Source organism: Pseudopipra pipra, chromosome 5 (genome assembly GCF_036250125.1).
Source record: "Pseudopipra pipra isolate bDixPip1 chromosome 5, bDixPip1.hap1, whole genome shotgun sequence".
NCBI lineage: Eukaryota > Metazoa > Chordata > Aves > Passeriformes > Pipridae > Pseudopipra > Pseudopipra pipra.
Window position 1 is genome coordinate 16003649 of NC_087553.1, and position 14157 is coordinate 16017805.

Genomic DNA, 14157 nt, shown 5'->3' on the forward strand with positions numbered 1-14157 from the left:
GAAGCTGTTTAAAAATGCATTTTTCTCATGGTAATTTTCAGTTTTGCATCAATATAAGCACAAGTCTGGCAGGTGCAACTTTTGGATACTTTCTGTATAATCTGAGATAATTCACGCAGAACACAGAAATATATAATGTATTTTTAAACAGCCTAAAAAGTCACGGTGTATGTATTACATGTAATGAATACAAAGCAAGTAATTTTAACTTCTTGCATTGTGTCCAGGGATGGTAGTTCTCAGATTTAAGAAATGTGACTGAAGTGCAAACCACTTTAGTAATCAGCTTTGGTGATCAGTGGAAAGTTTTAATAGTTTTGTCAAAAGCATTTCATTTCTGTTTGGAATTCACCTGACACCTCTATCACCTTTTACTTTCAACACATAAGAAGTATGTTTTCAACAAGGTAGTGCCGTCCATAAGTGAACTGCTACCTAAGCTTTAACTCCCAAAGTTCAGTCAACAGTCTCTTGTGAAGAAGTAATCTGACTTGTAAGTTTTGAAATGCTGCCTAAAGCAAATGAATTTCATTTATTTAAGAAATTCTTGCAAGTGATAACCTGGCTCTGTAATGTCATGTAAAATTTCCACAGTGTAAATTTGGTTTCTGAAATGTTACAACTTCTTTTGTTTTAAATTTCACAAAAAGTTTCAATTTGGTAATGTTTTGAGTGCCAAGAAATGAACTTGATTTGTAATCCTTAATGCAAGTCTTTGAAAGTCCATGCTGTAACAATCCTGTTATTTAATAAACAGATAATACACAAAATGAATTATCCCAGAAATAGTTTTGAACTGAGTTGTAGTTCAAGTGACAGGACTTAGTTAATAGTGTAACTGCCTGTATTTGTACAGCCATACTTAAGTTTGCACTTGCTCTTGTTCAAGTCTACATTCTGACTTCTTGTATAGTTGCATAACTAGTAGTGTAGACAGGCTGCTTGTGGCTGTTGCTAGGTTTGAAAGAAACTGTTTTCTGGAATTAAACTAAAATACTTAAAATGCCACTTTTGCTGCCAGCAGTAAAAGAAATAATGAGTAAACTACAGAAAAAAACCTAATGAGGTCAGCAACAAAAAACTCCCAGATTAAAATGATGGTTTGCAGCTGCCTCCTAGCCCACCTTATTTAATTTAAGGTTGAAATAATTTTGTCATTAATGCACAAATTTTAGATTACTTAAAATAAATTTGCTCTCCGGTGGGGAAAGAATCATGGAGGGAAGAACCACTGTAGCCAAGGTCAGATTAGTAAATGTCTGACATTAGTACCTGAGCTGTGTGGTACTCCTGTAACTAAAACACAGTGTACCAATGTGAACAGTTTGTCAGTGTTTAGTAGTCAGGTTCATATTTCACGTAGTGGAATAGATGGGCAAGGGGAGGGTGTCTTTGTGCTTCAAACCTCATTCTGAAGTAAACAGAGCAGACCTTGTGTAAAACCTGCCTTTACTCAATGCTTTATAGACTACAGCAGGGCAAACAACTTGCCAGTCTCTTGTGCCCCTGCCCTGTTGGTAATTTGAATGGAATTATCTTGAGTAATTTTTTTTCCTATGGTTTTATCCTTCAGCTGTGAGGGTGATGGGTAGGTGGTGTTTTCAGGAGTTACTAAGGATCTCCACTGTGTGAGCTTTTTATTGCAAGCCAAACTCTGTGCTTTGAGGTGAGAGCCAGATGATTGATTCTTCAAAGTGTAAAACTGCTGAATATAGTTTTGTGCTCAGTGGCACTGAAGGTGCTTTCATGCTCTGATAGCTTCGAGTTTACCTGTCCAAAAAAATTACTTTTTGCACTTTAGAATCACACATTTCTAGCCATTTTAAATGCTTTAACGTTCTGTACTACCTAATGTTCACATTGTTCAAATGTTCACATTTGAACAAGTTCTGTTTCTGATTACCTGAGCATATCTGTTTTGGGGTATAGAATAAATAAGATCAGGCTAAGGAAGGATACTTGATTTTTCTGGTCATCCTTGATCCCAAGTGTTCAAGTGTGATAACCTTGTATAGTCATATCAAGTAGTGGTTGTATGCAGCTGTTTCTTTGGAAAGAGTCAGGGAAGGGTTTGGTTTGCTAGGAATTGGTCAAAAGGAAGCACAGACGAAATTTCTTAAGAATTTATGGGTGTTACTAAAAACCTTGTCTGCAAAGAAGTGACTTCTCCTTTTTTATTTTGTATTTGTAAAAATGAATAAAATCCTTTTACTAACTTATTAAAAGTGGGTATATGTGTGCATCTGCACCATTTGGTAATCAGGGAAAAAAGGCAGGAAAGAGATCAGACACGAATCGTTATTAATTTCTCTATTCTTGGGATTTTATTTCCTGCAGCCATAAAGAAACTATCAAATCTGCTCTGTTGTTTTCCTCTGGAGGCAAACATGGCTGTCTATTGGTGTAGTTTGTTCCCACATGCTTCTGATTTGCACTAATGCTTCTGTTGTTTAGGAAACAAGGCAGGTATATTAGGTGGATGCACTTAGCCTTCCCTTCTCACCTTTCTCCTCCACATGCTTTCTCTTAAGCCAAAGTTAACAAGCAACAGAAAGTGGTCTGGGAGCTAAGACAATGTATAGAGTGCTTTTTTTAAGGTAGAAATGACTCAGCTACTTTTTTTCTTTATGAAACAGAGATGTCTCATTATAATTTATAATTTCCCCATTCCTCTCATAGGCTCTCAGGTGGTTTTAAACCAGCTGAACTACCATGACTTATTCTGACAGCAGAAGAGATGGTGCTGAGTGACCACATCCAGGAAGGTCAGATTAAGATCTTGTGGTATAATATATTATATTGCAACTGACTGTAGAGGCCAAAGAACTAGTGCCAGGATATGCCTTTTATCAAAGATGGCAGATAGCAGGGATGTATCCAGTGAATTCAGAGGACCAAGAAGCAGAATGAGCGTCACTCACCTGGTAAGTCATACTATGCACACAGAAGGCTTAAAAGGGATTCATGAAGTTGATTTAAGCTTTGAGAGGCTCTATACTTCCACATTTCAAAAAGTGATTTTGCTGTGTATTCCCACATGAAGGCTGGAAAGCTTTGGTGCAATGTGCCCCCATACATAACCAAGAAGAATCTTATTAGTGCTTAATCATTCTTTTCCTTTATTGTGAATTTCCTGCAGGGTCTTTCAAAGCAAACCTGTTCTGAACAAACATGTTGATTGCAGGTTGGTTGTCCTTGCCCACTGGCACAGGTTTCTCTGGTAGGTGAGCACACATTGGCTGTAAGAAGTCCTGGGTTGGAGCAAGACAAGTTTGCTTGTCTTGCTGTGGGTTCTCCTGTGGAGTAACGAGCCACTGTTCTCCGCCAACACGTGGTTGTTAAAGGAGGGGAAGCCTCCTTTGAGATCCAAAGATCTCCATCTCTGGACTTTGAAGTGAATCTTTTCATTGTCTTCTTGTGCAGCTCCTCTTAGGAATGGTGCTTTGAATAAGACAGAATATCTAAAACCTCTTCACTGGTATACCTCAGCTGCTTATTTGAACTCTGTTGGTGCATTTTGAAAATCGATGGTATTAGGCAGTTTGTGAGCTGTGTAGTAAAACACAGGACAGAAACATCTTCAAGTATGTCTTCAAGCCACAGAGTGAAATGACTTGTTGTTTTAGGGAGATTCTCTGTTGTCACAGCTGCAGCCATTTTATAATGTAGTAATTTTTCTTTCCAACCCTAAGTAATGATACTCCATTCTTGAGAATATGCTGTCCGAGAATAAGAACAGTCTCAGGATTAGTTACACGATTCCCATTTATGGAAACTCCTCCATCTGTAATTTTCTGGTACCTTAAAAAAAAAAAACAAAAATAAATGGTAATTGCAAAAGGAAACTGCTTATTGCCATTAAGTATTGAAAGTCCACTTAAGGATTTTTTTTCTTGGATCCATAATTGAGTAAATTTTAATTCTCTTGCACTTCATTTTCGGTCCAGGTCAAGAGTGATTGAAACTAACTTTAGCCTCTACTACTCCAATTCTGCCTGATAGGTGTAGGGAAACCTAGGCTGTTGCTTTAGGTTGTCCCTTGATCAGGTGTAGATTTTACAGCTGAGGTACATAGGCTGTGTTAGCATATACTTCAAAATGGAATGAGGTTGTGTGCTCGCCTCTTTTTAATGCTGCTGTGTAGATCACAGCCTGTTTCTGCTTGATTTGGCTGTCCTGATCATTTAACTTCTGACCCCAGACTGCTACAACTGTTTAAGTAGAGCACCAGGTGAGAACTTACCCACTAGGTCCATCTGGAATGGCATTTGCTTTGCGACACAAGTCAAGAACACTCATTCCAGGTTCAAGCATCAGTTCAGCAGAAGGAGCTTGTCTAAAAAGTTCCTGTAACTCTAGGTCAGACATCTCTTCCAGAGCCTCCACACTACTGTAATAAAGGGCCTTAGTGCACCTGTGAGAACAAAGATCATTCAAAATACAGAGCCAGACTCATTTTCACACAAAGTGCTATTCAAACAAGCAGATTCCTCTCCCCAATTTCTCCTGAGTCCACAAACTAAGAGAATTACTTAAAATACACCCCCATTTTTTTTATTGTACCCCACTGCCCTGCGGATTTTTTTTATATTCTTAATGTATTTTTAAGTCTACAGAATTATTACATTTTTCTCTTTTAACATCTAAGCAACAAGTAAATACATTTAAATAGTCTCTGAAAAGAGAATCATTACCATTTAAAAAATCTGAAACAAAACTGCTTGACAAAACAAACTTCACCTCTTAGCAGATTCTAGCCCCTCTCTGCCATGGACAAGCTTGGTTACTTCTGCAGCCAGTCGTTTCTGAGGGCCCCATTTTTCAGGTTCTCTAGCATGCATCTCCATGATGTGGGCAATCTCCTCAAGAGGTAGGAAAGTGAATAGTTTAAGGTATCTGTGAGCAGAGAAAAAAATATTTGTTTGTATAGCCATCATTACAGATTTCCTGCCTTTGTCATTTGAACTTCATTAACTCACTAAAATGATTCTTAATCCATTTAAGAAATCCATATGACAGATATTTAATTAATCCTTAATTGTGTGAGTTATGGTACATGAACAGAAATAAATGGTATGTTTGTCCAGATGTGGGCTAAATTATGACTACTACTAGCTTTGAATAGGTTTATGGAACTAGTAATTTAACCAGGTATATGAATTTTGTTCATTATGTTTTTCTCCTCTGCTTTAGTTTTTGCTTTAACTGCTTTCAACAGTGACTCAAAACTGGTGCCTGAAAACCTCTACTTTGTATACTTGTATTTATATTCCTTGTATACTCTCTGCCAAGAATTTAAAATGGAATAGCTTTCTCCCCTTTTTATTTGCACTACTGCCAGTAAAGACACTGCCAGTGTCATTGCTTCCTAGGCATGTTTTCATCTAGGCCAGTGGTCTCCAAAGTGGGGTGACAGCAGCCTAGGAGGTAGGCAAGACCACTGGGGTACAGGAAGAAAGTATTAGAAGTTCAGTAATACTACACTTCTATAAATAAATAAATAAATATACATGTATTGGGAGTGAATGCTTAAAATTTCTTTCACTGATAAGAGCCTGTGATCAAAAAAAGTTTGGAGATCACTGATCTACAGTTAATACAATCATAAATATTAATTTCTTGGCTTTTCTTAACAAGGCAATATTCAGATCTGTTTAAGATTTGAATGTCATGCAGTTGCAGTTCTAAAAGCTGAACTCTGTGTGTTTATAACTAGTTAAGCAGCTTCTCACAATTAGAATGTGGTCCTTCTGGATACCTCATTGTAAGTCAAAACTTGTAGTAATTAATATATATTTAAGTGCAGTTGCTTATTAATCAGCAGGAGAGACTTGATTGATGCTGAGATGCTCAGTACAGAAACTAACACACCTTGTAAGACAGAGTCACCCTACTGGCAAACAAAATGCCAGTGCTTCACTTGTTTGTTCATCCACCTCCTAATTTTCTTATGCATATGACAGGTTCCACTATCCTATATACTTAGGAACCAGTTATGCTTGTTTATTTAATGAATGCACCGTTATAATTAACATATACTTCTACATGGAGCTTGTGTTGCACATATCCAAATGAAACAGTTACAGAGAACAGTTAGGATCAGGTTTTATAAACAATGATAAAAAGCAAAATAAAGAACAACTTACTTTTCAACTACGTTATCTTGTTGTCTGACAAAAAACTGATACAGCTCAAATGGAGAAGTCTTATCTCTGTTTAGCCAAACTGCATTTCCAGCAGTCTTTCCCAGTTTATCTCCAGTAGTACTGGTAATAAGAGGTACAGTAATTCCAAACACATCTGTTCCTGTCATCCTAAGAAAGAAAAGATGCACTGCTTGTTAAAAAAAAATAAATCACATCTTGGTAAAATTGACTAAAATACAAACATTCTGCAAGGTCCTATCCTTAATATAAAGCAGTGGGAGTGAGGAGCAGAAGATGCCCGAACAGATGTTCTGAAAAGAGTGCTTTAGGGAAAAAAACGACTTAACTTTTTAAGTTCTTTTATGTGTATCAAAGAAGTTGACATACTCAAAGCAACACGAGCAACAGCATTAGCAAGTTCATTGTGCCCGACCTCTTGTCTTCTGCCCCGAGTACTAATCGAAGCTGCTGGTGTGGCTGGGACACTTGTAAGGCTTCTCCTCTGTGCCCATTCTCTGTCTTGTAACAATCAAGCCCGTAGTAGAAGCATTACCACATCTTCACTGATTTATACTCCTGCAAACCTTCTAAAACTCGCACTAAATTTGGTGGATAAGCAAAAAGTGCATCATCATCACATCTCATTTTATTTCTGAGAAGGAATGGAGCAATCTTGACCAATATACCACAACTACCTCTACTTCAGTGTGATCACACCAGGATCCATGTGCTGGCAGAGGACTTGTCCTGATTTTGTCCCATACTTCAGGATATTTGATTTTGGTTCTTGGATCCACTAATAAAAAATCCATCCTTTTTGTTAAGAATTCATTAACAATTCATAGAAAACGCTTAAACCCTGGCCAAAATGTACATATGTGTCAGGCTTATGGTCAGGCCAATTAATTATTCCTCTCAAATCACAGTTTTATGTAAGGCCAAATCTCTTGAGGGTTGACGTCTGCTCCTGGTGCTTTAGCGACTGTCAGCACCAGGTCGCACAGCTTCTGGTCACAGAATCAACTGGGTTGGAAGAGACCTCTGAGATCATGAAGTCCAACCTATGACCACCTCATCTACTAGACCACAGCACTCAGTACCACATCCACTCCTTCCTTAAACAACAACAGGTGACTCCACCACCTCCCTGGGCAGCCCGTTCCAATGCCTAATCACTCCATCTGTGAAGAACTTCTTCCTAATGTCCAACCTAAACCTCCCCTGGTGCAGCTTAAGACTGTGTCCTCTTGTCCTGTCACTTGTTACCTGGGAGAAGGGGCCGATCTCCATCTGGCTACAACCTCCTTTCAGGTAGCTGTAGAGCGCTACAAGGTCACCCCCGAGCCTCCTTTTCTCCAGGCTAAACAGCCCCAGCTCCCTCAGCCGCTCGGCACAGGACATGCACTCCAGACCCTTCCTCCAGGCAGCTCCACTGCCCTTCTTTGTACTCGCTCCAGCACCTCAACATCCTTCCAGAACTGAGTGGCCCAGAACTGGACAAAGCACTAGAGCTGCGGCCTCACCACTGCCAAGCACTGGGAGAATCTCCTCCCTAGTCCTGCTGGCCACACTATTCCCGATGCAGGTCTCCCGGTACCGAGACCACGCGTACCGCCCCCGGCCCCGCCATACTTGGTGACGAGCTCGTAGCCGGACATGATGTTTCCCATCTGGTCGTGGCCCCCCAGCTGGATGCGGCAGCCGTGGTGCTGGTGCAGGTGCAGGAAGTCGTACGCCTGGAGCGCGGGGTACAGGAATTCCGCCAGGCTCATCCCGTCGGCGCTGCGGAGGCGCGCCTGGCAGCTCTGCCGGCTCAGCAGCGTGCCCATGCGGAGCCGCCCGCCGGCCCCGCCCAGGAACCGCAGCAGCGGCTCCCGGCCCAGCCAGCTGGCGTTGTCCAGCAGCTCCGCCCGGCCCAGCCGCCCGGCCGCCGGGTCCCAGAACAGCTCCCGGTGGTTCTGGAAGAGCCGCTCCAGCCCCGCGCGCAGGGCCCTGGCGTGCGCGCGCGCCGTCCCGGCCGGCAGCGGCTCCCGCGCGCGCTCCCGCCCGCTGGGGTCCCCGAGCCGCGCGGTGGCCCCGCCCACCACGGCGATGACGTCGTGCCCCGCGCGCTGGAAGTGCAGCAGCGCCATGACGGGCAGCAGGTGCCCCACGTGCAGCGAGTCCGCCGTGGGGTCGAACCCGCAGTAGGCGGCCAGGGGCGGCCGGCCCGGCGCCAGCAGCGCCGGCAGCTGCTCCTCCGCGCTCTGCGCCGGGAACACCTCCTGGAACAGCCCGCGCTCGCACTGCGCCGCCAGCAGCCCGCCCGCGCCCCGCGCCCGCCGCGGCTGCTCGTGGGCCCGGCGGCGGGGCGGGAGCGGGGCCCGGCGGAGCCCACCCCACAGCCCCGCCGCCCGCCCGCACCGCCGAGCCACCACCGGGGCCGCCATCGCGGCCGCCATCGCGCGCGGGGCACGCCGGGAACGCGCGGGGAGGGGCTCCCGCAGGCGCCGGCCCCGCCCCGCCCGGGGAGCCGGGGTGGGATAAACGGAGTGGAATGAGCGGGATGGGACATCCGGGGTGGGATAACCGGGGCGGGATGGGACATCCGGGGTGGGATAACCGGGGCGGGATGGGATAACCGGGGTGGGATAACCGGGGCGGGATAAGCGGGATGGGACAACCGGGGTGGGATAACCGGGGCGGGATAAGCGGGATGGGACAACCGGGGTGGGATAACTGGGGCGGGATAAGCGGGATGGGACAACCGGGGTGGGTCAGTCGGGAGGGGGTAACAGGGACAGGACAATCGGGATGGAACAATCGGCGTGGGATCACCGCCATGACCCGGTGGGGGGGGAGCACGGAGGGAGCCTTGGATGGTCGGGAATGGCTTGAACGCCTTGCTGGTGATTCTCCTCCACGGTATTAAAGCAAATTCGCACAGGCACGCCGCGTGTTGTTGGCTTCTCCTCTTCGGCTTCTTCTTTTTGTTCCTTTCCCCAACCCGAAATACCGGGATTTGTGATGCTTTCAGGCTGAAATGCTTTCGTGGGAAATGAGGCCCTCAGCTGGTAGTAGGGAGGCTGACAGGACAGGTAGCAGATACTTAAATTAGTGGCACTGGAGCTTTAGAGCTTATGGACTCTAGAATTTATAAGCTGCATTACCAGAATTTATTAGCTGTGTTACGTAGCTTGAGTATTTGGGAAGAGGACGCTTAAATTATGTTGGTGTGCAGCTATAGGCACGTGGGTGATAAAAGGAAGATTAGGGGAAACATGGGCCCTCTCAAAAGGGAAATGGGACACCTGGTTACCTGGGATATGGAGAAGGCTGAGGTACTCCACGATTTTTTTGCCTCAGTCTTCACTAGCAAGTGACACCACCAGAGCTGCAGAAGGCAAGGCAAGGATGAGAATGAAGAACCACCTGCTGTAGGAGAAGATTGGGTTTGAGACTGTCTAAGGAACCTGAAGGTGCACAAGTCCATGGGATTTGATGAGATGCATCCACTGAACCTGGGGGGTCTTGCAGATGAAGTGTCTAAGCTGCTATCCATATATGAGAAGCTAAGGTAGTCTGGTGAATTTCCCACTGGCTGGAAAGGGGAAAATATAGCCCCCCTTTTTAAAAAGAGAAAAAAGGAAGTCATGCCTCTGTGCCCAGCAAGATCATGGAGCAGATCTTCCTGGATCCTATGTTAAGGTACATGAAAAGTGAATGGTGACAGCCAGCATGGCTCCGCTAAGGGCAAGTTGTGCCTGACAAATTTGATGGCTTTCTACAACAAGGTTACAAGGGAAGAGCAGCTGATGTCATCTATCTGGACTTGCACAAAGCATTTGACACTGTCCCACACAACATCCCCGTCTCTAAATTTGAGAGACATGGATTTGGTAGATAAGGAACTGTCTGATTAGTTGCAGTCATAGAATTGCAGTCAACTCCAAGTGGAGACCGTACTTACTTGTATCATATAAAAGTTGCTCAAAATGAGGACAGTGAGCTGTTTTTGCTCCGAATTGAAAGTTTTCAATTAATTTTTAATTGTTGTCTTTCTAGAGAAATTATTTAATGACACCTATGCTAAGTTTTTACTACTTTTTGCTTTGTGGTAATTTCCACTTGTGTAATCTTTTGCAGATGGAAGGCTTCAGACTTGTTAATCAATGCTGTTGTATGCACTGTGACAGATGGAAGTATCTATTTTATAGCAGAGTAGAGATGTCAACTGCATTACTATGTATGTGTGTCCACATACATTTCCCCGAATCAGTTACAAGGGCACCTTCTCCTTCCTCTCCTCTGGGACCAAGCCCCTGGACCATCTGCTGTAAATTTGCTCTGGCAGAACTAAAAAATAAAAATGGTTTTCGAAACTGTAATGGGATAATAAGTGTTTCTTTCAGAAAGAATGCAGCTGTCCAGGGAGAAGGGGTCCCCACAACTTCTTCAAATTTTGGAATGTATGACAGTATGAAAGAAAGTCTGTGAAACTGGAATACTTATACCAGAGATTAGAGTTTTTTTGAGGAAATGTTATTGTGTGCTGTAAGTAGCTTTTCTTCTTTCCACAGTTTTAATTTGTTTTTTGAAATGTTAAGACTTTGTATGTTTACTTTTTCACAAAAAAAATTCAATTTGGTAATGTTTGAGTGCCAAGAAATGAACACGGTTTATAATCTTTAATGCAGAACTTTGAGAGTCCATTCTACCTGTATTTCTACACCCTCATGTAGTTCTACATTCTTACTTCTTGAAGAGTTGCATAACTAGTAGTGTAGACAGGATGCTCATGGCTGTTGGTAGGTTTGAAAGAAACTGTTTTCTGGAATTAAACTAAAATACTTTAAATGCCACTGTTACTGCCAGCCATGGGGAAAAGCCTAATGAGATCAGCAACTGAAAAATTAGTCTGATGTTTTACAATTGTCTTCAAGTCCACCTTATTTAATGCAAACTAGAAATAATTGTGTCATTAATACACAAATTTTAGCTACCTTATAAATTAAATGTGCTTGCCAGTGAAAAACACAATCATGGAGGGGAAAAACCACTGTAGCCAAGTTCAGATTAGTAAATGTCTGACATTAGTACCTGAGCTTTGTGTGGTACTACTATAACTAAAGCACAGTATCACTGTGTGAACAGAGTTTGTCAGTGTTTAGTAGTCAGGTTAAAATTTCACTTGGTGGAATAGATGGGCAAGGGGAAGGGTCTGTGTGCTTCAAACCTCATTCTGAAATAAACAGAGCAGACCTTGCCTTTACTGAATGCTTTGTGGAGGACTGACTCTGACAGATGCCAGATTGTATATAGTAGACTCAGGTCCCTGCTTTATGGGCTACAGCAGGACAAACAGCTTGCCCCGTCTGTTGTGCCCCTGCCCTGTTGGTAACTTGAATGGAATTATCTTGAGTAGGTTTTCTTCCTGCAGTTTTATCCTTCAGCTGTGAGGGTGATGGGTAACTGGTGTTTTCAGGAGTTACTGAAGATCTCCAGTGTCAGCTTTTTGTTGCAAGTCAAACTCTGTGCTTTGAGGTGAGAGCCAGATGATTGATTCTTCAAAGTGTAAAACCGTTGAATATAGTTTTGTGCTCATTGACACTGTTTAAATTAGTGAATGTGCTTTCATGCTCCAGTAGCTCCCTTTGAGTTTACCTCCTGCACGCCCTCTCAACCTTTGCCTCTTCATTGCTAGCTGCCACAATAAGGTTGAATTAAAGTCCTCCAGATTTTGCTGACCCTAAATGCTGTATAGATACTTTTGGTTTGTGATTTTTTAAAATATCTGTCTTGAATAATTACTTTTCATTTTGCACTTTAAAAGCACACCTTTGTAGCCATGTTAAATGCTTTAACATTAGTTACTACTTGTTCATATTTGAACAAGTTCTGTTTCTGATTACCTGAGCATACCTGTTTTGGGGTATAGGATAAATAAGACCAGACTAAGAAACGATACTTGATTTTTCTGGTCATCCTTGATCCTTGGCCCAAGTGTTCAAATGGCTGTGATAACCTTGTATAGTCATGGCAAGTAGTGGTTGTATCCAGCTGTTTCTTTGGAAAGAGTCAGGGAAGGGTTTGGTTTGCTAGGAATTGGTCAAAAGGAAGCACAGACTAAATTTCTTAAGAATTTATGGGTGTTACTAAAGACCTTTTCTGCAAAGAAGCGACTTCCCTTTATTTTACTTTGTATTTGTAGAAATGAATAAAATCCTTTTACTAACTTATTAAAAGTGGGTATATGTGTGCATCTGCACCATTTGGTAATTAGGGAAAAAGGCAGGAAAGAGATCAGACATAAAACATTACTTATTCTATTCTTGGGATTTTATTTCCTGCAACCAGAAAGAAACTGTCAGATCTGCTCTGTTGTTTTTCTCTGGAGGCAAACATGGCTGTGTACTGATGTAGTTTGTTCCCAAGTGTATGTTTTCAATTTGCTCTAATGCTTCTGTTGTTTAAGAAACAAGGCAGGTATATTAGGTGGATGAACTTTACTTTCCCTTCTCTTCACCTTTTTCCTCCATATGGTTTCTCTCAAGGTAAAGCGACAGAAACTGGTCCTGAGAGCGAAGACAATGTATAGGCTGCTTTTTTAAAGTTAGAAGTGACTCAGCTACTTTTTATTTTTCTTTATGAAACCGAGATTAGGATAGAGATGTCTCATTATCAAGTTGATCAAGGAAAAAGAAACATAAACAAAAAAAACCCACCTAAAAATATAACAAACTCCCCACCCAACTATAGAATAGCTGGATTCTTGAGACTTGTTGCAGTTTACTAGAAGTTCCCCATTCCTCTCATAGCCTGGGTGGTTTTAAACCAGCTGAACAACTATGACTTTGATGACAAAAGAGATGGTGCTGAGTTACCACATTCAGGAAGCTCAGGTTAAGGCCTCTCCCCTTGTGGCTGCTGTGACTGCAGACTATATTGTCTAGGAAATATATGGACCAGGAAATGATTCTCTCTGGCCTTATCCTTGAAAGCAACACTGCACTCAAAACCCAAAGCACTATATCAGACTGAGGGTCCCTTACTAAAGAAGCTCTGCGCCAGCCAACTACATTACTGTGTTCTAAAAGTCACTAAGCAGTTGGACATAATCCAAATCTGGGCTTGCACTGCAACTCATGCACCTGTACTGCCTGAGCAACCCAATCTCAAACCTCACCAGGGGAAGGGAATCTGTCAAGGCATTGTATTCCATGCTTATTTGATTCCACGTGTGTAAGGAGTAAGGAGCTGTAGTGGCTATTAAGAAAAAGGAGGGAAGGTGTGTTGGAGCAGTAAAGCAGTTCTACTTTTAAATGTAGATGTTGCAATTCTACCAGCTCATAGAGTTCATTCTGTCTTTCATGCCATCTTTACAAGAAAATGAGGAAGAAATGATCCCAAATGCTGACTAGGCCATAAGCAGTAGAATCACTTTCTGCTCTCCCATTCAGAAGTGCAACTTTTGTATGTTGTACTGTCTGAAGGGTCTTTTTTATATGCAAAAGCACTACAGCTTCCCTCATGTGTTTCCTGGTCCAGAGACCCTTGTGGTGCTGTTCACTCACAAGTCTTGGGCACCTAAAATTAAAAAAAACCTTTCCTGTACATGCTCCAAATCTCGTGGTATAATATACTATCTTGCAACTGACTGTAGAGCCCAATTAGTGCCAGGATATACCTTTTATCAAAGATGGCAGATAGCAGGGATGTATCCAGTGAATTCAGAGGACCAAGAAGCGGAATGAGCATCACTCACCTGGTAAGTCATACTATGCACACAGAAGGCTTAAAAGGGATTCATGAAGTTGATTTAAGCTTTGAGAGGCTCTATACTTCCACATTTCAAAAAGTGATTTTGCTGTGTATTCCCACATGAAGGCTGGAAAGCTTTGGTGCAATGTGCCCCCGTACATAACCAAGAAGAATCTTATTAGTGCTTAATCATTCTTTTCCTTTATTGTGAATTTCCTGCAGGGTCCTTCAAAGCAAACCTGTTCTGAACAAACATGCTGATTGCAGGTTG

General features: G+C 42.7%; 1 protein-coding gene and 2 long non-coding RNA genes across 3 annotated transcripts; 1 reads left to right on the top strand and 2 right to left on the bottom strand.

The window, feature by feature from the left end:
* Positions 1 to 2298: 2298 nt before the first annotated feature.
* Positions 2299 to 3027, bottom strand: LOC135414198 (uncharacterized). The gene is made up of 2 exons (XR_010430619.1): positions 2922 to 3027; positions 2299 to 2443 (listed from the first exon to the last, which is right to left on the bottom strand). It is a non-coding gene; the product is annotated as an uncharacterized LOC135414198 (long non-coding RNA).
* A 343-nt stretch (positions 3028 to 3370) lies between these two features.
* On the bottom strand, positions 3371 to 8602 carry YARS2 (tyrosyl-tRNA synthetase 2). The gene is made up of 5 exons (XM_064654684.1): positions 7779 to 8602; positions 6147 to 6314; positions 4741 to 4896; positions 4244 to 4414; positions 3371 to 3801 (listed from the first exon to the last, which is right to left on the bottom strand). The coding sequence occupies exons 1-5, from the start codon at positions 8585 to 8587 to the stop codon at positions 3642 to 3644; spliced, it is 1464 nt and encodes a 487-aa protein (XP_064510754.1). The 5' UTR covers positions 8588 to 8602; the 3' UTR covers positions 3371 to 3641.
* Positions 8603 to 8775: 173 nt separating this feature from the next.
* On the top strand, positions 8776 to 10513 carry LOC135414194 (uncharacterized). Its single transcript, XR_010430618.1, has 2 exons — positions 8776 to 9833; positions 10272 to 10513. It is a non-coding gene; the product is annotated as an uncharacterized LOC135414194 (long non-coding RNA).
* The last annotated feature ends 3644 nt before the right edge of the window (positions 10514 to 14157 follow it).